Source organism: Lithobates pipiens, unplaced genomic scaffold (genome assembly GCF_037356315.1).
Source record: "Lithobates pipiens isolate NorthernLeopardFrog02 unplaced genomic scaffold, aLitPip1_a1.2 Scaffold_23, whole genome shotgun sequence".
In the NCBI taxonomy this organism is placed as follows: domain Eukaryota; kingdom Metazoa; phylum Chordata; class Amphibia; order Anura; family Ranidae; genus Lithobates; species Lithobates pipiens.
This window is the reverse complement of record NW_027507785.1, coordinates 155,152,332-155,176,042: the sequence shown is the minus strand read 5'-3', so window position 1 is coordinate 155,176,042 and position 23,711 is coordinate 155,152,332. Positions and strand designations below refer to the sequence as shown.

The 23,711-nt window shown below is 43.6% G+C and overlaps 1 protein-coding gene across 1 annotated transcript in view; it reads right to left on the bottom strand.

Annotated features, from left to right (window-relative positions):
- Nucleotides 1–23,711, bottom strand: part of GUCY2C (guanylate cyclase 2C) — a 1,344,189-nt gene that overhangs the window by 603,152 nt on the left and 717,326 nt on the right. The window contains exon 18 of the mRNA XM_077452503.1: nucleotides 8,146–8,283. Within this exon, the coding sequence (XP_077308629.1) occupies nucleotides 8,146–8,283 (138 nt within the window). The remainder of the gene's footprint in view (nucleotides 1–8,145; nucleotides 8,284–23,711) is intronic.

The window sequence follows — 23,711 nt, the reverse complement described above, 5'->3', positions numbered from 1 at the left end:
TATAAATGGCTTAACAATGTAAGTAATAAAATAATACATATATATAATTTGCTAGTTATAAATATAAAAGTCAGAAAACAGACAAAGTGACTGGTGCTCAAAAACTGTCCAGTGATTGCTGTGAAAAAGCTTCTTATTTAGGTGACAGCCGGTGTTGGGGATTGTTATCCGTGCTCCTATTGTGAATGCACTCACCAAATAGCCTCACCCCCCCCCCCCCCACAGGGTACTGCACAGTCAGAGTATATGCCACTGTGTAGCAATCCTTGGACCCCTGGTACATACTTCACTGGTATTGGCAATGTTTTCACTCATTCGCCATATGGAGAAGAGAAGGGATGCCCATAGTGTGAATCTGTATTAAAATAATTTTGTTTCATAAAAAATAGGAGATATACTCACATTTGAAACAATTTTGTAAAAAGCATGAACAAATAAACACAAATGAATGCTTTCGGAATCCTAATCACGACTGACTGGAAGTGACACAAAGACGTTTGTTTCTCCACCCTATGCGTTTCGTTATTCAGATGTCATCTGGGGTGTGATGACGTCTGAATGACCAAATGCATAGGGGGAGAAACAAATGTCTTTGCATCACTTCCGGTCGGTCGTGATTAGGATTCCGATGGAATTCATTTGTGTATATTTGTTCATGCTTTTCAAAATTGTTTCAAATGTGAGAATATCTCCTATGTTTTATGAAATAAAATAATTTTAATACGGATTCACACTATGGGCATCCCTTCTCTTCTCCATATTGAGAATGAGTGAAAACATTGCCAATACCAGTGAAGTATGTACCAGGAGTCCAAGGATTGCTACACAGTGGCATATATTGTGACTGCACAGTACCCCCGGGGGTGAGGCTATTTGGGGAGTACATTCACTATAGGAGCACGGATAAGAATCACCATCACGGCTGTCACCTAAATAAGAAGCTTTTTCACAGCAATCACTGGACACTTTTTGAGCACCAGTCACTTTGTTTTTGGACTTTTATATTTATCACTAGCAAATTATATATATTTATTATTTTATTACTTACGTTCTTAAGCCATTTATAATCATTATAATATAGGCATTTTTTGTAAAAACACCTGCCAGAGGTTGCAACACATGCCATAAAATGTCAACAAAACATTGCACCAGCACTTATTGAATGCATATAAGCACTTTGTTATCTTTTTTTATCTTTGCACGGACATTGTTAAATACGTTTATAGATTTGTTTATTTAAGAACACATTTTACCTTTGTTTATATTTACCATTTATTTTTTGCACATTCAACCTGGGCTGAGGGTACAACCCTTACACCATCTACACTAAGGTTCAATTCACCATTCCTTCTTACTACACTAAGGTTCAATTCACCATTCCTTCTCACTTCACGTGGGGTTTAAGATTAAATACATGACATTTACACAGAGGGTTTAGTACATTAGCACATCAATACCAAAGGGGCTGCACTTTTTTGGTTTATACCATTTTGGTTCATTCCAGCAAGTGATATCACTGATTATTGAACACTTCTTCATGGGCTTCTACATTGGAGTTAAGCCATCCAGGACTTTTGTTCTCTCTTTTAAATTTATTACCCAATAGGATGCATTGGCAAATCCCCTTATTCACTATGCTCTTAAAGAAAACCTGTCTCTCCCTTGTGTTCTTTGTTCCTAAGATTTTATCCCAATTTACCAATTTATGCCTTCTAGGAAGGTTCGTAGTTTAGGGAAGTTGGCTCTTTTGAAATTCAGTGTCTTTGTATTCCCCTTATGTTTCCTATTTGTGTGATTTATACTGAAGCCAATTGACCTGTAAACTTTTTAATCCATAGAGTAAACAGGGAGTGAAATAGGACCTGTATAGTAGTTTAGTTTGGATAACTTTGTCTCGGGAAGAGATGACAGAAGTGACCTGAAGAGGAAGTACTTAAGGCAAATATCCTCCATCAACTGTGATATTTCAGAGCACTACTTACTTTCTGTGATGCAAATCCTATTAGTTGTGGAGTGAAGAAGAGATTTGTAGTATGTAGAAATGAGTTTGGTGTGGGAAGGATCAGTCAATAAACGCTTGAATGGGGAAGGCTGAATATCTATGTTACGAAGAACAAACTGTGTCGCAGCAGTTTGGTGTATTTGCAGATATTGAATATAAGCCGTGTGAGGGAGACCAAAGTCTCTACCAAATTTTGCAAAGGATCACCGTGAAAGAACACTATCCATTCTATGGAAAAACTCCAGTAAACATAGATTGCCCCACAATGGCGTTAGGTGAATATGTGGTGTATTTGTCAGGGCTGGGCTCAGCCCTTCCTTCTGTCGGGTAAGTGTCAGCTCCTATCTCTCCACAGTGACTCGCTTGTTTATGATATCCTGCTCGTTAGTCCTCCTTACTTAAGCCATCCAGCCCAGATGATCTCTGCCTTCACCTGGTCAACATCACTGAGATTCTCTCCTGCATGCCTGTTAAAGTCTTGCTTGGCTGATGCTCCTTCTGGCTCCAGATCCTGCTTGCTGTTCCACTACACCAATTCCTGACTTTCTGGTTGTCTGACTATCCGTATCGGTTACCAAATTTTGGCTATGTTTTGACTATGTTTGTTCTATTTACTTTGATTATTAAACAAGTGTGATTTAACTGTACTTCTGTCTCTGCGTGATTCATGGTTTCTGACAGTAGGCGAAGGCTATGAATTCAGTCAATCCACTTGTTGGTAATATTTTTTCCAGATTGGATGAGCAGGATCACCACATGGATCAGTTTGCCATGGTGTTGCAGGTGCTCCCGAGTCACACGGCTCACCTGGAATCCCCCACTGTGGATACTCCGGTACAACCTGTGTTGCAGGCCATCCCTGCTGCTGCTCCAGTTTCTGTGCAGGCACCCACCTCGAGTAATATCTCTATAAGGTCTGTTTCCCAATGACAGAAGCAAAGTAGGTTTTGTGATATCTTTGCTTTCTGAGAGAGCCTTGGCCTGGGCAAACCCTCTATGGGAGAGGCAAAAAAACATTGTCTAGAGTTACCCAGAGTTTATGGCTTCTTTTAAAAGGGTATTTGATATTCCTGCAAGCTCTGCTTTTGCTGCCAAGTGCCTTATGTCCATCAAACAGTAAGAGAACTGTTGCCAATTATGCCATTGAATTCTGTACTCTGGCAACAGAGGTTGCTTGGAACAATGAGGCCCTCGTGGCTGCCTTTTCTCATGGTCTCTCGGATACCATCTGAGCTGAAGAAGTTGATCACATTCACCATTCCTCATTGACTCCAGACTCAGAGAAAGACTCTGTTTTAAGGAGCGCTTGCGGAAGCCTCCTGTACATTTGTCTCCAGCTTTGTAGTCCCACCCTTGCCTCCCTCACCTCTCATGCCTCCTGGTACCGAGTCGGTCAGTGAAGGTGAACCCATGCACTGCAGATGAGGGAGCCCTTAGGAGGATGGAGAGATTGTGCCTTTATTGGGGCCAGGCAGGTCACTTTTTGAAGTCTTGTCCTACCCATCCAGTGAACCTTGAGGTCCTGTCATGGACAGACCTTAGGTGGCGTTGTTTCACCCCCAGTTATCCATAAGGATAAGCCCCTGGTTCCGGTTACCCTTTCTTGAGCTGAGTCGCCTGTCGAGATACAGGCTCTAATCGACTCTGGGCTGCAGGCCTATTCATTAATGCTGCCTTTGTATCGAAGCACTCGATTCTGCTGCAGCTGCATGCCACTTTACTTGCCAATGTGACTCATGAGACTGCTCCGTTGTTCATGGCTGTAGGGGCTCTTCACCATGCGATAATTCAATTCCAACTTATTTGCTCACCTAACTTTCCACTGGTTATTGTTTATCCTTGGTTACAGAGGCACAAACCCTCTTTTGATTGGCTTCATGCTGAGGTTTTCTCCTGGTCACCGCAATGCAGTAAGACATGCTTTCAGAAGGTGGCTAAGGTCCTGTGCACCTCTTCACTGTCCTTGCCGCAGGAGTGCAGCGATTTTAGTGATGTCTTTGACAAAGCTCAAGCCAGTAGTTTTACCTCCACACCAGTCATAAGATTGCGCAATTGACCTTCAACCTGGTGCCATACCCCCTCATGGCTGGGTTTACCCTTTGTTGGTCTCAGAGGATAGGGCCATGGAGGAGTATGTTGCAGACACACTTTCGAGGTTTCATCTGCAAATCCTCGTCTCCTGCCAGTGCTGGTTTCTTCTTTGTGTAGAAGAGTGGTGAACTGAGACCTTGTATTGATTAATAGGGGTCTCAATTGTCTCATGATTAAGAATGCTTATCTAATTCCATTGATTACAGAATTATTTGACTGCCTCAAGGGAGCAACGATTTTCACAAAGTATGATTTGAGAGGAGCATACAATCTCGCGGGGATTAAGGAGGCTGACGAATGGAAAACTGAGTTTAATACCAGAACAAGCCATTATGAGTACCCTGTAATCCCATTTGGCCTTTGCAATGCTCCGGCCGTTTTCCAGGAATTTATCAACAATGTCCTCTGAGATTTGTTGTAGTTATGTGTGGTGGTTTATCTCAACTATATCCTCATATTTTCCAAGTCCCTGGAGAACCACCACACAGATGTCTGTCTGTCATGTGCTTCGGAAGCTGAGAAAAAAAACTCTATTGTAAGTTGGAGAAGTGCGAGTTCCTTCGTGAACAGGATAAATTCCTAGGTTATGTAAATTCCACTGCTGGTTTTTAAATGGACCCAGAGAAACTTTCAGCAGTCCTACAGTGGCCCCCGACCTGTAATTATACTTCATTTGCAAAGTTTTCTCGGCTTGTAGTTTGTTCACAACATCTCATCCCTGATCAAACCCCTGACTGATATGACCAGAAAGGACAGTAGCCCATAGAGTTGGTCTCCGGAATCCATTAAGGCCTTGGAGTCTCAAGGCTGCCTTTGTTTCTGCTCCTGTGTTGGCACATCCTACGTTACCATTTATCCTTGAGGTTGATGCTTCAGAGACTAGATTTGGCACCTTTCTGTCTCAACGTCCTACCTCTGAGAATGCTATGCATCCCTGTGGCTAATTTTCCAAGAAATTGTCACCTGCGGAGTGCAATTATGACATTGGAGATGGAGAATTGTTAGCGATCATTTTAGCCCTCAAGGAATGGAGGCATCTCATTGAAGGTACCACTGTACCAGTTCTCATTCTTACTGACCATAACAATTTCACATTCTTGTCTGAGGCTAAATGCCTCTCTCCCAGAAGGGTGCGATGGGCTCTTTATTGGTCAAGTTTCAATTACATTGTCTCATACTTACCTAGTACAAAGAATGTAAGGGCTGCCGCTTTGTTGCTACAGTTTTCCTACACTTCCAAGATGGAGCTGCTTCCAGTTCTTGCGATTCCTCCTGCTCATAATTTGGCCATGGTTAGCACCAGTCTCACTTACCCATTGGGTGACAAAATTCTTGCCGCTCGGGTCCATGCTCCTTTGCTGCTTTGTCCCTGAGAGTCTCCATACTGCTGCGCTCCAGACTTCTCATTCTCCCAAAGCTGCTGGCCTGGGAAGAATCAACTCTTGGGCAATTTCTCAATAAATCTAGTGGCCTAGTCTAGGTGCTGATGTAGCCCCCTTCGTAGCTGCTTGTTCCGCTTGTGCTCAGAGTAAGACTCCACAACACTTTCCAGTGGGTCCCCAACAACCCATACCCAATGGAGAGAGGCCTTGGACCAATCTGGCTATGGAATTCATTGTGGGGTTACCAAACTCGCAGGGCAACACAGTTATCCTTATGGTGGTTGACCGATTCTCGAAAATGTCTCATTGTATTCCACTTAAGTTGCCCACTTATAAGGAACTGGCTTCCATTTTTGCTCAGGAGATCTTTTGCTTACATGAGCTACCGAAGGTGATAGTCTCAGACAGGGGGAGTGGCCAGTTTGTGTCCCAGTTCTGGCGAGCCTTTTGTGCACATTTGGGAATTCAACTTGCTTTCTCCTCTGCGTATCACCCGCAGTCTAATGGGGCCACAGAACGAACCAACCAGTCCTTGCAGCAGTTCCTACGTTGCTATATTTCTGACTATCATAACAACTGGTCAGACTTCTTACTTTGGGCGGAGTTTGCTCATAATAGTGCCTTGAATTCTGCTTCCCGATTGTCCCCATTTATGGCAAACTATGGTTTCCAATCTTCCATGTTGCCTAACTCATTTGTTCCGCAGAATATTCCTATGTTGGGGGAACATTTCCGTGGTATTCGTTCCACTTGGTCACAAGTCCAGGAGGCTTTGTAACATGACAATGGTAGGTACAGACTCCATGGTAACCACAGACACCTGCCTGCGCCTTCCTACCAGGTTGGGGACATGGTCTGGCTGTCATCTCGCAACCTCCGACTCCATGTTCCCTCTCTCAAGTTGGCACCTCGGTTTATTGGCCCTTTCCATATTCTCTGCAGGATTAACCCAGTGGCTTACGCTTTGGACCATTCTTCTAATATGCGTATCTTAAATGTATTCCATGTCTCCTTATTAAAACCTTTGGTCTGCAACCACTTTACCACCTCGGTGCCACGTCCTCACCATGTACAGGTTAAGAACCATGAGGAGTATGAAGTACAGTCCATTGTTGACTCCCGTAGGTTCCGTGGGTGCATACAGTACCTGGTGCATTGGAAAGGGAGCCCGCGATGTCGACAGCCAAAGCCGATCTGTCCGTTGGCTCTCGGAAGCTGCCCCCGTCATCCTCGGTAAGGGAATCAGGAAGTGAAGCCATGCGGCTTCACTTCCTGGCTCCCTACTGCACATGCGTGAGTCGCACTGCGTGTCCTCACTGGTCCCTGCTGTCTTCTGTCTCCCAGAAGACAGTGGGAAAGGACAGTGCAAGCGCCGGAAGTGGCGTAGGTCACCACAAACGCTGCAGTGATCTATGCCAGGAAGTGGGAGCAAATACCTGCATTAGACGGGTATCTGCTCCCTCCTCCCCCCTGAAAGGTGCCAAATGTGACACCGGAGGGGGAGGATTCCAAAAAGTGGAAGTTCCATTTCTGGGTGTGTAGCAGATAGCATTTGAGATCAAATGTCACACGCCTTGTAAATTTAGTTTTTGCCTCAGGACCTTACAGTACTGAGGGTTAATTGTGTAGGTAAGCCTTAACACCAGTCTGGCCAGGCCATGATTGATGTCCTGCCTGGTCATGTGAGTGGTGAGGTGCACATGACAGGCTAGAACCAGGCCTGGTTGGATGTTTTGGTATGGCCCTCTCGGAGCCAATCAGTGGGAGTGCCGGGCCCGCTGAGGAGTCTGGGAGGGGGTACTTAAGCAGGTGTGGGTCACATGTTCGGGGCTCCGGAGTTGTTCGAGGGACTTGTGTGGTCTGTTCTGGTTGAAGGACCGGGTCACGGGGTGTTTGACATCCCGCAGCATGTTCCTGTCAGTAGCCCCTGATAGACCTGACTAGTCTGGGGCAGGGTACCTTCTGTTCCCGAGTCTCAGAAACCGGCTGGTCCAAGGCTCTGTAACTGAGGGAGGATTCAGAGTGTCCTGGTGTGCTCTCGGCTTGGAGGGGCATCACAGCTCATGCAAGTGACTGGGGGAGGACTCTTCGGAGGAAGGCCGGCAAGTGGCATCATGAGAAGTGCCTGGTTACTGAGTTGGGAAGGACATTGATGAGTCCACACTTTTCCAGTACCTCAAAGGAAGAGGAAAAAGTTTCAGGTATGGTTGGAAAAAGGTTCCTGTTTATCTTCAGTTGATTGTTTAAGGTTTGAGTCAACATGCTGACTGCCATGACCTCTGGCTAGAGGTCTGTTCAGCCTTGAAGTACCCAGCTGTGAGTGGCTACTCTCTGGGTGGAAGTAGAGACTTTATTAAACCTGCAGTTCAAGGTACCTGAGTTCTTCACCCGTGCTCTCTGTTCCCAAAGAGACTGTGTTTTGTGAAAGTTCTACTGCAAAATAAAACCTTTTCAAATAACTTTATCTGTGTCAGTGTACAAGTCGTTGGGTATTAACCCTGGGAACCCCTAGATGCGGAAGAGCAGGCCAGGAGAAGGTAACCGGTAAGCCCATTAAGTCAAGGCCGCCCTGCAACGGGTTACGGCTGCTACACGTGGAACTCCACTTTAATTTAGTTTTTCAGCCAACAATCTGCTAAATTAAACAGTAATTGTGCATTCTTATTTTACCTTTGGTGTCATGGCATTGTTCTGTATAGAATGTATCTTTCCGTAAGATTATTTCTTGTGCTATGATTCCATAGCTGTAGACATCACCTTTCTGTGAAACTCCATCCTGACGTAGGTGTTCAGGGCACATCCACAAATCTGGGGGAAAAGTTATTGTGAAGAAGAAAATAAGTTGAGGTACATTTAATGTATCACACAAAAATCCCCCTTGGGTCCTACGGACTTTCCGAACAAACGGACTTGGCCACAGACGAACGGACTAAGTCCATTCGTAAGTCTGTTTGTTTTGAACCTGATGACGTAAACGGGACTAAATAAGGAAGTGCAATAGCCAGTAGCAAATAGCTGCCCTTGCTTCGTATTTGGTCCGTCGGACCAGCACACAGACGAACGGTTTTCCCGATTTTAGTCCGTCGGATAGATTTTAAACATTATATTCTATTTCTAGGTCCAGATTTATTTTTCGGAAAACTATCAGACTAGCCCACACACGATTGGATTGTCCGACGGACTAATCTCTTCAGACCTAGTCTGCCGGAAAGTCCAGTCGTGTGTAGGCGGCAGTGGAAGAATGCAACCATCCCTGCTAAATGCTATAAATACTATCCAAATACAAAAAACTAGACTCTTCTGCCACCAAAGGTGCAAATCTACATTCTATACAATCTATGAAGAAATTGTAAATATTTATTACAACATATTTAAAAATAAATACTACACATACATAAATAAAATCATAACATTGCAACATATACAAAACATGAAAGAAAGGAAAAAAATCAACACAAAGTCTTTCCCCCTGTTGTACTTGATCAGGTATATTTGGTACTGCATATAAAGCACTGGGACTCTGTTTTCATGAGAATGATTCACTTTCTCAGGAGAAACTTCCTTAGTTGATGTAGAGCAGTGTGTACCATCCCAGAACACCAAATTATGAGGGAGAACAAAAGAAGGTACAAAGTGTCAGTGACCCTAAAAGATGGTTACTCTAATGCCGCGTACACACGGTCGAACTGTTTGACGTACTTAGTCCATTGAAACACATTTCAGCGGACAATCCGCTCGTGTGTGGGCTTCAGCGGACTTTTTTAGCGTGCATTCCAGAGTACTAAGAATTTCGGATTTTCCAAAAATCTGTCCGTCGTACTTTGGTTTCAGCGGACAATACGGTCATCAGTATGCTAGTTCGACGGACTAAGAATGGCGCATGTCCAGAAAGGATTTACACGGCGGAAGGGTGCTTTGCTGTGTCTTGGACTTCCTATTTCTAGTCCCGTCGTACGTGCTGTACATGTCATCGCGCAAGCTTTCGACGGACTGTTTGTGTATCCGTGTGTGGTCAAGTCCGTTCAGTGGAAACTACGACGGATTGTCCGTCGGATTGTATGATGGACTAAGTACGCCATACAATCCGCTCGTGTGTACGCGGCATTAGTCTTCCTGAACTTTCTGAAGTTGCAGGATCCCAATCACATCCCACTGATCTGTGAGCTGTACACAAAGTCAATAAGGAAAGGCTCCCAGTAGTGAACATTTTTTTATTACAGTTAAATGGTTGGTAAGGTTGAATAAAGACAATAGTCCATCCAGTTCAACCCGTGTGGGTGTGTGTTCATGTAGATATTCATTTCACATATCCCTGTATATTGTGTCCACTAATATGCATGTCCAAGATTCTTTTAAAACTATCAATACTTCATGCTGACACCTCTGATTGTGGAAGAGAGTTCCACATCCTTACTGCATTGACAGTGAAAAACCCCACACGCATCTTAAGGTTAAACCCCTTCTCTTCCAATCTCATTGTGTGGCCCTGTGTCCTCTTACACTCCCAAGACTGAATAGTTTCCTACCTACACTAGGATTACCATTGAAATATTTGTATATGGCTATCATATCTCCTCTCAAGTGTCTCTTCTCCAGAAAGAATACATTTAGCGCTTGTAGTTGTTCCTGGTAATTGAGGTCCTCCAGCCTCCTTACTCATTGTTGCCCTTCCAGCACATCCTTTCTGAGGATTGGTGACCAGAACTGGACGTAATACTCCAGATGTGGCCGAACCAGAGTTTTAGAAAGAGGTAGAATTGTCATTTTTATCTCTGCAGTAAATCCCTTTTTAATGCATGCTCATATTCTACTGGCTTTGCTTGCCGCAGCTTGACAGTGCATACTACTGCTCAGTCTCATCTACTAGGATGCTCAGATCATAGTTACATTCATAGTTAGGTTGAAAAAAAGTCCATCTAGTTCAACCAAAAAAAATAATAATAATAATAATACAATCCCATATACACAAACCTATACGCACACAGTTGATCCAGAGGAAGGCAAAAAAAAACAGCAAAGCATGCTCCAATTTGCTACTGCAGGGGGAAATATTTCCATCCTGATCCCCCCAGAGGCATCGGATTTTGCCTGGATCAACTTTACTGATTAATGTTAGTACCCAGTTATATTCTGTACATTTAGGAAAGAATCCAAGCCTGAGCTTGCCAGAACCGCCTCTGGAGGGAGTTTATTCCACATTTTCACAGCTCTTAATGTGAAGAAACCTTTCCGTATTTTGAGATAAAATCTTTTTTCCTCTAGACGTAAAGAGTGCTCCCTTGTCCTCTGTGATGACCTTAAAGTGAATAACTCAACACCAAGTTCACTATATGAACCACTTATGTATCTGTACATGTTGATCATATCCCCCCCTTAATCTACTCTTCTCAAGAGGGAATATATTCAGTTGCTCTAATCTTTCCTCCTAGCTGAGCTCCTCCATGCCTCTTAGTAGTTTGGTTGCCCTTCTCTGCACTTTCTCCAGTTCCCCGATATCCTTTTTGAGAACCGGTGCCCAAAACTGGACTGCATATTCCAGATGAGGTCTTACTAATGATTTGTAAAGGGGCAAAATTATATCTCTCTATCTCTGGAGTCCATACTTCTCTTAATACAAGAAAGGACTTAGCTCACTTTGGAAACTGCAGCTTGGCATTGCATGCTATTATTAAATGGGGTCCTAAACCCTTGGCATTTTTCACCTTAATGCATTCTATGCATTAAGGTAAGAAAACTTCTTTACTGCAGCAGTGCCCCCAAGCCCCCCTTATACTTACCTGAGCCCCATAATTCCCAGGATGGGAACGAGCATCGGCCAGTGTCTCATGTCCTGATTGAATAGATTGATAGCAGCACAGTCAGTTGCTCCCACTGCTGTTAATCAAATTCAATGATGCAGCACCAGGGGCGGAGCTGAGTCCTGCTGTCTGTCAACAGACGCAGCAGCAGGACACATGAGCACCCCCACATGGGTGTCCCATATGAGAGCTCTTCTCCGACGGAACACTCAAGAAGAGGAGGAGTCAAGAGCGTCGCTGAGGGACCCCAGAAGAGGAGGATCAGGGCCACTCTTTGCATAACCAACTGCACAGCAGAGGCAAGTATGACATGTTTGTTTTTTAAAACCTGAAATCTTTACAACCCCTTCAAGCTTATGATCTACCAAAACCCCCTAGTATGTATGATGCATACATATTCTTAGCCCCCAAGTGCATAACCTTAGACCATTCAGAGTGATGCCCCATACCCACAATCGGACTATCCGGCGGACTAGGTGCGGTGGGCAAACCGCCGGACTATGGCGGGAGTCCGCCTGACTTTTGTAATGAACGGACTTGCCCACACACGGAGGAAAGTCCGTTCATTTTGAACACGGTTCCAGGTAGCCGGGACTAGCGAAGGAAGTCAATGTCACCACCTTCGGCGGCAAGATTGACGCCTTTCTGGCCCAGTCACCTGGTATGGACTTAAAGGGGAAGCCCTACGCTGAAAAAATGTCCATATCAGACCCTTATCAAAGCACGCAGCCCGGCCGGCCAGGAAAGGGGGTGGGGACGAGTGAGTGCCCCCCCCCGAGCCGTACCAGGCCACATGCCCTCAACATGGGGGGGTGCTTTGGAAAAAAAGGGAGGCCCTGCAGCCCGCCACCCCAAAGCACCTTGTCCCCATGTTGATGAGGACAAGGGCCTCTTCCGACAATCCTGGCCGTTGGTTGTCGGGGTCTGTGGGCGGGGGTTTTATCGGAATCCGGGAGTCCCCTTTAATAAGGGGGTCCCCAGATACCGGCCCCCACCATATGTGAATGAGTATTGGGGTACCATGTACCCCTACCCATTCACCTGCTGAAAAAAAGTGTAAAGAAAAAAACACAACACATGTTTTTAAAATAATTTATTGCACAGCTCCGGGGGTCTTCTTCAGACTTTGGGGGTCTTGTCCCCCTCTTCGGGTCTTCTTGCCGGGCCCTCCGCTTTCTTCTTCCAGCTCTTTTACTAGCAGTGGCCCGGTCTTCTGTCACCGCCGCCGCGTCTTCTTCCGACTTCAGGGGTCTTGTCCTCCTCTTCGGGGGTCTTGCCCTCCTCTTCGGTTTTTCTTGCCGGGCCTCCGCTTTCTTCTTCCAGCTCTTTTACTAGCGGTGGCCCGGTCTTCTGTCGGGAAGAGGCCCTTGTCCTCATCAACATAAGGACAAGGTGCTTTGGGGTGGGGGGGCTGCAGGGCCCCCCTTCCCCAAAGCACCCCCCATGTTGAGGGCACACGGCCTGGTATGGCTCAGGAGGGGGGGCGCTTGCTTGTCCCCACCCCCTTTCTTGACCGGCCGGGCTGCGTGCTCGTATAAGGGTCTGATATGGACTTCGGGGGGCCCCCCACGCCGTTTTTTCGGTGTAGGGCTTCCCCTTTAAGTCCATACCAGGTGATGGGGCCAGCGAGGTGTCAATCTCACTGCCGAAGGTGGCGACATTGACTTCCTTCGCTAGTCCCGGCTACCTGGAGCCGCGTTCAAACTGAACTGACTTTTCTCCGTGTGGGCAAGTCCGTTCATTTCAAAAGTCCGGCGGACTAGCACACAGACAGCCGGATTGACAATTTTGAGTCAAAACTTCTAAGTCCGCCGGACTTTTGGAAAGAAAAAGTCAGCTGGAGCCCACACACGGGCAGATTGTCCGGCGGACTCTGGTCTGCCGGACCAAGTCCGCCGGATAGTCTGATTGTCTGTACGCGGCATCAGAGTCGTTAACCACTGTCTTTTAGCCAGTTTTCTATCCATTTACAAATTGATCTTTCCAAGCTTGTAGACTTGAAACTAGACTAGATCCTTCTCCATTCTGGAATCACCAGAGCTTCTCCCCTAGTGAGTAACTTGCAATAATATTTTTCAAAGTTAAACCTCATTTGCAATCTAGTTTGCTACTCGATTAACCACTTCAGCTTCAGGAGGTTTTATCCACTTCCTGACCAGGCCATTTTTGTGAAACGGCCCTGGTTGCTTTAACCAAACAAAATCAATGTCCTTTTTTTCCCACAAATAGAACTTTCTTTTGGTGGTATTTGATCACCTCTGTGGTTTTAATTTTTTACGCTATAAACAAAAAGTCTGCCAATTTTGAATAAAAAAACAATATTTTTTTACTTTGCTACTAAACATTTCCAATAAAAAAAATAGAAAATCAAATTTCTTTATCAGTTAAGGCCAATATGTACTCTGCTACATATTTTTGATTAAAAAAAAAATCCCAATACGCGTATATTGATTGGTTTGCACAAGTTATCGCGTCTACAAACTATAGGATAGATTTATGGCATTTTTTTTTAAACTAGTAATGGCGACAATCAGCGATTTTTAGCTGACCAATTGGATATCAAGTGATACTTTATGGGGACCAGTGACACCAACACAGTGATCAGTGCTAACACAAATGCACTGACACTATATAAATGACACTGGCAGGGAAGGGGTTAACACCAGGGGCAATAAATGGGTTAAGTGTGTCCCTGGGAGGTGCTTACTAACTGTGTGAAAGACAGATACATTGGAGGAAAAGAGAGATCTCTCTTTTGCTCCCTGACAGGTCAGTGTTTGCTTTGTTTACATAGGCAGACCGTTGCTCCATCTCTCCAGTGAACGATCAGCTGATTGGCTCCCGCTGTGTCCAATTAGTATATATTCAGTGGGCGGTACGGAAGCGGTTAATTTAATTTATTTAGGTCCTCTTGTAAGGTTTCTATATCCTGCTGTGATGTTATTGCCCTATTCATTTTTGTGTCATCAGCAAACACTGAGATTGAGCTATTTATCCCATCCCCTATATCATTTATAAATAAATTAAACAGAATTAGTCCCAGGACAGAGCCTTGGGGTACCCAACTTACCACTCTAGTCCATTCTGAGTAAACGTTATTTAACACTGCCCTTTGGATTGACCCCTGTAGCCAGTTTTCTATCCAAGAACAAACCCTATGGTCCATACCTACAGACCTCAGTTTGTAGATTAAGCATTTGTGGGGCACAGTATCAAATGCTTTTGCAAAATCTAGATACACCACATCCACAGGCCTACCTTTGTCCAGATGGCAGCTCACTTCCTCTTAGAAGGTTAACACGTTGGTTCGGCAAGAACGACATTTTGTAAACCTATGATGATTACTTTTAGTGATAATTTAATGTTTTCTTCAGCAAATTCTTGGACATAGTCCCTTATCATCCCCTCAAATAGTTTACATACTATTGATGTTAGGCTGAGAGGTCTGTAGTTTTTACAACTGACAGTTAAATGGAAGGGGTGGGGCTTTAAACCTGGGCCTCACAGAGAGCCCCGAAGTTTTATACTAATGATCAGGACCTGGGACCCCCAGTTCCTGGCTACCTGATCGCTATGATAGCCTCTGATTGGCTATCACAGTAATCAGTCACTGTGCAGCCCACCCCTGTGTTTTCTCTCTCTCCTTTCAGGAGAGAAAGAAGTAAACAGCCAAAAGTGTGTAAAAAAATAATAAAAAAAGGAACAAAATAGTTAGTTCAATTTATGATCTAGGTCAGTTAGTGTTAGGGTCAAGGTCAGGGTCAAAGGTTGGGTCAAATGTCAGGGTCAGCATATTTTAGGCAAGATTTAGTAAAAATATATTATTTTTTTAATATTGTATCAGTGTTTTAGGTAGAACAAAATGTGCCCTATTGTGTTTGGGCCCTACAATGGGTACAAACAACAAATAACATACACATATGTGGTATCACTGTGATCATCAGAGCAGGTGAATTTATTATGGGTTGTTCTTTGGTGGTAAGTTATGGTAATAGCAAGAAATGTACAGCTAAATTTAAAAAAAATTACTTTGGCCCAATTTTACTTTGATAATAAAAAATCTGATATCTGTTACCATTTACCACCAAATAAAATCCTAATTTGTCCTGAACAAAACAATGCACAATTTACCTGGATACACAAAATAGTTGTGATCATAGGTACAGTTTCATTAACACATGTCAAAGTTGAAAAATTGGGTCTGGGTGTTAAAGTTTGTGTTACCCTTGGTCATGAAGGGGTTAAATACAACTTAAAAGGTAAGTTCACCTTTGTACACTTTTTTTTCTAAATTCCAGCTCCCCCATGCATCAATATAACATTCATGTACTTGTTTTGCAAAAATATCAAAGCTTTCCATTAAATCTACAGTCATTTACTTTTCTTTTCTAAATCCCATGTTTACATTAGTAATGTCTTCTTCCAGATCAGACTTTAGGTCATGACACAGGAAGCAGTTGACCAGCTGACCTCATTAGCACACACCCTGCATCATCCACCCTTCCATTCCTTGGTGCATGTTTTTTAAATGAAATGGAATCAGTGATCACCCTTCTCACACAATCAGCTTGCATAGTGTATGGCCATCTTTATACAAGTACATAGGAGGGAGTGGACAGAACACTCCCCTGTCAAGTCCCGCTCACAACGCATAGCGGGAACTCGCATTCGCAAATGTGTTTTATTTTATTTCTTTTTGTTTTGCGTGGGGGGGGGGGGGGCATTTTCACTCATCACACATAGGCAATTGCCCCAAAGAAGCTTCTTTTTTTAGAGTGGAGCTTGGTGTATTTTTTTACTGTGATATTTCATGCAGCGCATTTCTGAAATGCAAAGGAACGCACAGATGTGAATGGAGCTTCATTGTTCTTGTGTTACTGCACCAATTTCACTTTCATGCCCTATTCACATCTAGCATTGTGGGAGCACACATTTGTGTCTCATTTTTCCTGTGACATGCATAGGACAGCCTGCTGATTTAAATTGGCTGCACTACATGTGGTTAATGGAACATTTTGGCGTTTTGTGAGTTGTTTGTTTTTTACTGCAGCATGTGCCCCTAGGGTTGCCACCTCATCCCTTTAAAACCCAACACATATTAATTGCACAGTTTCTGTGGCTGATTAAGGTGATAATTAAACTCACTTGGTGCCTTATCTGCATGTAATTAGCCTCAGAACCTGGGTAATTCATATGTGTTTGGGTTTAAAGGGATGAGGTGGCAACTCTATGTGCCCCTCATATTTTCACATGGCAAAATATGTGTTTGCTTCAGTGTTTAGTGTACCGTTAACAATTAATGGCACTGAAAGTGCAACTAGTAATTTTAGGTGTATAAACATGGCCATACACTATGCAATCGGATTGTTTATTGTATATTAAGTGAGAAGGGTGATCACTGATTTATTGCTTTTCATTAAAAAAAAGTGCACCTAGGAATGGGAGGGTGGATGATACAGGGTGTGTGCTAATGAGGTCAGCTGTTCAATTCTTTTCTGTGTCATGACCTAAAGTCTGATCAAGAAGAAGATGTTACTAGGGGAAATGTCTGGAAAAATGGATTTAGACAAAAAAGTAAGTGACTCTAGATGGAGAAAGGTGACTCTCCCCTGGTGTCTCTCTGCTTCCTGGTGAAGTCATCTCCCTGCACTCCACAGTGGCCCAGACGGATTTCCTGGTGGCCAAAGAATGGATTGAGGCTCCCCCAATCATCTGCTAGATCCGTAGATACTCGTTTTGGATGCCGATCGACACCCGCCGACGCCACCATTTACAGATGATGTTTTTATGTTATTTCCTGTAAGTGGATTACTTACTTTGCTAATAAATCGTATCTAATATACTACTCTCAGGTTGGCGCTTCCTGTGTCTCTCTACCTTCCTCAACCTAAAATCAAGAATCATATATATTGTTTATCTAGTACTGGAGGAAAGAAGAGTTATCCCATAGAATATTGAAAGTTATCAGGCCCCAAGCAACAGAGAAGTATCACATACCTTGTGGATATTATAAATGTAGCAGTTCCTCGTGTCACGCCACCGACACAGGTGTATCCAATCATGATGGCGCTGGATCATAGCGACGCCCGAAAACCCTGTTATCTCAAGAAACTAGTGTGAATAACGTCATCGCAACCAGACGCCAAACCCGACTATGTGACGGCGCGGCGTGTCACCCGCCCACTGATGCGCACAGGGCCGAAGGCGCACAGAGGCAAATCACACACCAGAGCCAAACAAGCCAACATCACCGCCCCTCAAGGGGGCGGTTCCTATGTCCTGGGTGTGCTAGCTGGGGGAGCAAAACACAGAGGGAGGGCTGTGCTATGGAAAAACATGGACAAAGCTGTGAAGGCAAAACTCCGGCAGACTTTAGAAAGAAAACATGTTTTAAATTTAACTGCTGGAACTGCTGGACCCAGTTCCTTTTGAGAAATCCGTTCGTGTGTATGCTAGTCCGACGGACAAAAAAAAGATGCTAGGGCAGCTATTGGCTACTTAACTTCTTTATTTTAGTCCGGTCGTACGTCATCACGTTCTAATCCGTCAGACTTTGGTGTGATTGTGTGTGTCCAAGTCCGTTCATTCGGAAAGTCCGCCGGAACTCCGACGGGAAGACAGTCGGACCTAGTCCATCGAAAATTCCGGTCGTGTGTATGTGGCATAAGGGGCTGATAAATTGATGGATGGGTCAGGACGAATTAGCTATGGAGGCTAGTTGTTTTCTGGACCCCCCCCCCCCCCATTTGTACGCTCCATCGGACAAACATTTTCGGTTTTCATCAGACTTTTGTTGGCTGTGCGAATGAAAAAAACTGGCAACAAAAGTCCAATGGAGCAAAGTCCAATCGTGTGTACAGAAAACCATAGGACTTTTTTTTACAAAGTACGAACACGCATGCTCAGAACCAATGCAAAAGATCAGACAACAATACAGAAGTTGACCAAAGGGTAAAGAGCAGAAAAAAAACGTGATTTGGTGAAAGTTGGCTGAAAAAGTCAGCCTCATGACAGCCTCATGTTCCAATATCCCAGGTATCTCAAGTATATTATCACTACCCTCTAATCCCACACCAGGTATTTTTTTTTTTTTGTGCCAGGTCAGGAGCAACCTCCCACAGCACCGAGCACCCATGTACCAATCTAAGTACATCTAGGCTATCATCCGAACAGGACGTTTCAAGTAATGTTGTTTAAATTATCACAATATCCACTTAATGATATTGAAAAAAACATACTAAGGGCCTTAGCTTTTGTCCAAATTAGGACATTGATAAATTTGAGGTGATAAAGGACATACAGCTTTTTGCAAGAAAAAATATTCTTAAACAGCTTTACTCTAAAACTATCAAAGAGGGAACACAACTTAAACTGCAGAAAATGCAAGTAATAGATAATCTTATTGCACTTCTAGAGGAAAATTGCCCCAATCCTTATTGATCGTATAGATCTGGAACAGTTATTGCAAAAGCTTGATCAAACCAGCTTCTCAACCAGGTCTATTAGTATGCCCAATGTAAACAAAAAGTCAGATAAATTTCCTGTATTGGGGCTTAACTTGAATGTTCTAGCATTTGTTAAGCTTACTACTAATGAAATCAAGAATATCAAAATTAAGCATGATTGGGATTCCAATCATTCTGTGCAAGAACAGCAGATGTTACACAATCTATCCACCAATTACACAATCATTATAAAGCCCTCCAATGAGGGGTGCAATATAGTGGTTCTTGATAATGACCAATACATTCATATGTGTAACAAAATCCTGAGAAATAAATCCTGGTACTCCCGTGTTACTACAAACAAAAATGACAAGTTCCAGCAGGAATTTTACCAACTTGTAGACTCAGCTTTTTACCACACGCTAATTTCTAAAGATGAATGGGAATTCATCTGCACTCCTTTTCTACGCACACCTACTATTTATTCACTTCCCAAACTGCACAAAGGTATTTATCAGGCTGGCCCATTATATCAGGCAATGGGTCTCTGACTGAAAACTTGAGCAAGCTCATTGATGGCTATTTACGCCCCCCATGTTTTAAGTATCCCTAGTTATATATGGGACACAATTCATATTCTCCACTTCTCCAAAACATTGATGGTCTGCAGGTCTCAAGTGGTGCGATTCTTGCAGCAATCAATGTCAAAGCTTTATATAGCTATATTCCAAATGATAAGGGTTTGGTGTGCATGAGACAAGTTTTATCAGAGAAAAGTCGTTTTGAACATATATTCAATGACCATTATTGACACACTTGATTTAGTTTTGCATCACAATTACTTTACTTTCAATGGTTCCCACTTCCTCCAGGTAGAAGGCGTAGCGATGGGGATTGTTGTGCCCTATCCTACGCCAATCTGTACCTGGGGGAGTGGGAACTTATGATCAATACTTCTGATCTGGCTCCATTCCTTGATCATGTGGTCCCTTGGTTTTCGTTACATCGACATTTTCATGGTTTGGAGTGGCTCCAATGAGTTGCTACATACTTTTGTGCAGTGTCTAAATAGCAATACCTTCAATCTTAGTTTCACCATGTCCTGTGATCCAGCCAAATTTGAGTTTCTAGAGGTCCATATTGACCAAGATGGTTTCATGTCCAGTAGCCTTTATCGTAAACCAACTGCCGATAAAAGCATTTTACATGGCACTAGCTTCCATCCCAGTAGTCTGGTTAAATCCATCCCCTTGGGCCAATATCTTCGTATTAGAGGAAACCGCTCAAATGATAATACATTTAAAGAGGAAGCAGACAAACTGAGGGTTAGACTCCCAGCTTGTGGGCACTCTAATAAGTGCCTTAAGTGAGCTTTTAAAAAAGCTGCTTTAAAAACCAGGCAAGAACTGTGTCAGAAACCATGAATCAGACTGAGACAGAAGTACAGTTACAGTAAATCTTACTTGTTTAATAATAAAAAAGATAAACAGTGTAAACGTAGTCAAAACATAGCTAGCGTTCAGGAACTGGAATGGATAGTCAGACAAGCCAAAAAGTCAGGGAGCCAGAGATACCTCTTATAGAGGTAATACTCGAGGCAGGTGCCTGCACAGAAACAAGAACAGCAGCAGGAACGGCCTGCAACACAGGTTCTAACAGAGCAGCCACGGTGGGAGATTCCAGTTGAGCTGTGCAACTCAGGAGCCTTTGTAACGCCATGGCAAACTGATCCATGCGGTGATCCTGCTCATCGAATCTGGAAAAAATATTACCAACAAGTGGATTGACTGCATCTTCTGAATTCATGGCCATCGCCTACTGTCAGAAACCATGAATCAGACGGAGACAGAAATATAGTTAAATCTCACTTGTTTAATAATAATAAAAAAAGGTAAACAGAGTAAACATAGTCAAAACATAGCCAGAGTTCAGGAACTGGAACGGATAGTCAGACAAGCCAAAATGTCAGGGAGCCAGAGATGAGCGTAGTAGAACAGCAAGCAGGATCTGGAGCCAGAAGGAATGTCAGCCAAGAAAATCTTTAACAGGAACACAGGAGAGCCTCTCTAGAGATGTGACCAAGGCGAAGGCAGAGATCACCTGGGCAGGACAGCTTAAGTAGGCACGACTGATGAGCAGGATATCATCAACAACTGAGTCACTGTGGAAAGATAGGAGCTGGCAATTAGCCGACAGCTGAGCGGCCAGCTCAGAGATGTAAAGGCTGAGCCCAGCCCTGACAAACTGTTATACAAAATCAAAACTCAAACCTGACACTAACTGACTTAGGATCATTACTCGGTTTTCTAACCAGCAGGAACATCTTAGACAAATTATTAACAAATACTGTCACGTTCTAACACTTGATCCGATAGCCGGTTCTTGTGTCCTTGAACGTCCGGCTTTTACACTAGATCTCTAAGAGACAAATTGGTCTCGAGTGAGTTCAGAGGGGGCAGTAGGGATCCCTATAAAAGGCCAGACACCTTTAGATGTGGGGAGTGTGGGTATTGTCAATATATGAACACCTCCACGCACATAGCTCTTCCCAACCAAGTCAAATTCACACCTAGGCATTATGCTAATTGTCAAACACAAGGCTTTGTTTACCTACTACAGTGTGATTTTTTTCCATTTCTACATGGGAAAGACCAAAATGGGATTCTGGCAGAGAGCATATCATCACATTGTTAGCATGCAATCGTGCAATCCAGATCTGCCACTTGGGCCTCATGTTACTCAGTTCCATGGAGGTTCTTTCCCACGGCTTAAATTCTTAATACTTGATAGAGTACACCCAGGCCTTAGAGGTGGGGACTGGAACAAGTCACTGTTACAGCGGGAACAATGCTGGATCTTTAGACTCAATGCCACTACATTCCCTGGCCTGAACGAGACAATATCTTACAAGCCCTTTTTGCAAGGATTTGTCTGCGGGGGGGGGGGGGGGGGGGGTCCTGAAAACAACTAGCCTCCATAGCTGACCGGTTTTGACCCATCCATCAATTTATCAGCCACTTACATGTATATTTTTTCCAACAATCGCCTGAACTACATTTTTGCCATCATATACAGTACTGGGTTGTTAATTTACCAATGTTTTTGTTTAATACTTAAATCATAGGTCTTGGATAATGTATATTGTCATTAATGTATGGCTGGGTCTCCATATCTTACAGCTTTAAAAATTCTGTACTTTATTTGTCCTTCTTTGTTTCCTTCTGGGCATCTATTGCTTGTATTTTGGGCTTTTCATTCTATCATATGCCCATTCATTTTAGCCATATCTGTTCTCAGTCCTGTTGCCTGCTCTTTAACCTTCACAGCCGAGCCATGAGGGGCGGTGACGGTGCGTGGTTTGCCTCTGTGTGCCTTCTGTCCTGTGTGTGTCATAATTGGGTCTGGTGTCTGCTCGCGATGATGTAATTCGTGTCAGTTTCTCACAATGGCGTGGTTTGCGGGCGGCGCCGTGACCCAGCGATCAGCGACCTGTGTCGGTGGCGTGGTGTGGTGCTCCATCAGCTCAGGTGGGCCAATCATGGAGCTGTAGCCAGGGAAGACCCTTAGATGACATCATTCACCACACCCCCCTTCTCCATTATGGCCACCACATAAAAGCACGCAGCTCCCTATGCTCCAAGTATCTTTCCAGAAACACAAGGAACTGCTACCTTTATGATATCCACAAGGTATGTGATACTTCTCTGTTGCTTGGGGCCTACTAACTTTCAATATTCTATGGTACTATATAAATATATGTCATTCTTCATTTTAGGTTGGGCTGTTGACTATTCAGTTTTCCCCTGGATATTTGCTGAATATTTTTTTAGCATTTTCTGCTCTTATGACCTCAACCACGGCACAGCATTGTTTGAACTTCAGTAGCCATTTATGGATTAACGCCCATAGTGATAGACTCATTTCACATACCCTCAAGTGATAGGTATGGTTATCAACATCTTTTTGGAGGATAATAGTGTATTAATTTGTCTTACACTATAACCTATTTACTGTGTATTCCTTTCCTCTTGTTTTTGTGTATATATTTAGATTCTTGTTGGGTTTTCCCTTGACACTGCTCTGGCCCCTCTTTGGGAGGCAGACTCAGATGTGGGGGGTTTCTGATGTGGACACGGCTTAGTCCCTTCCTGCTCTGGCCACATGGAGCTGTTTTGGTGTCTCGGTTTCCTTTCATTCTTTGGGCTATGATCGTGAGGTCAGTATGGATACTTGCATTCACATTTTTTTTATGATATAAGTTATGTCATACTATAATTTCAAATTGTGGTTATAATTATGTGTTTATTGATATTATAGATTGTATTTATCTGGAAAGCTTCAGATGATTTTCCCAGACGAAGACCTCAACCTCATTTGTTGAAATGCATTGGATTTCTTCTGTCTTTCCCACAGTTGATTTGGGCTCTTTTTCCAATTGCTTGTCCTCCATGTCTGCTCTCGTCTTAATCATGTGTTTCAATTGTATTAACCTTGTTAATATAGTATTAATTTGTTGTAAAGAATTTGTAATTAAAGTCCTACTCTTCGAGGAACTCGGTTTTTACATGTTGTACTAGGGATGTGGATCTGAACTAGCTCTTTTCCAATTAGTTGGCAATAACCTTTTTGAATGCTATATTGGTGCACAGAGGAGCTGGAATTTAGAAAAAAAAGTGTACAAACGTGAACTTACCCTTTAAGCCGGCCAGCAGGAACTGGCCAAATTTTGATCCACCTTTGGTCAGGCTGGTTGTATCTGCCTGTCTTTTTTTTTTTTTTATTTGATCACTGTCAGTCCCTAAAAGCCACACGCAGTGATCATTGTATTTTGATTGCAGTAGTGCTGCAGAAGGGATTCCCCCATCAACACAGAATCGCCCATCAACACCGATTAGCATAATCTGTGGCCAGCCTTAAAGACAGGCTGTGGCCCTGTGGGGGTAATACTTTACCAGTGATGTTAGTTTATACACTTTGGTGGATCTGACAGGCT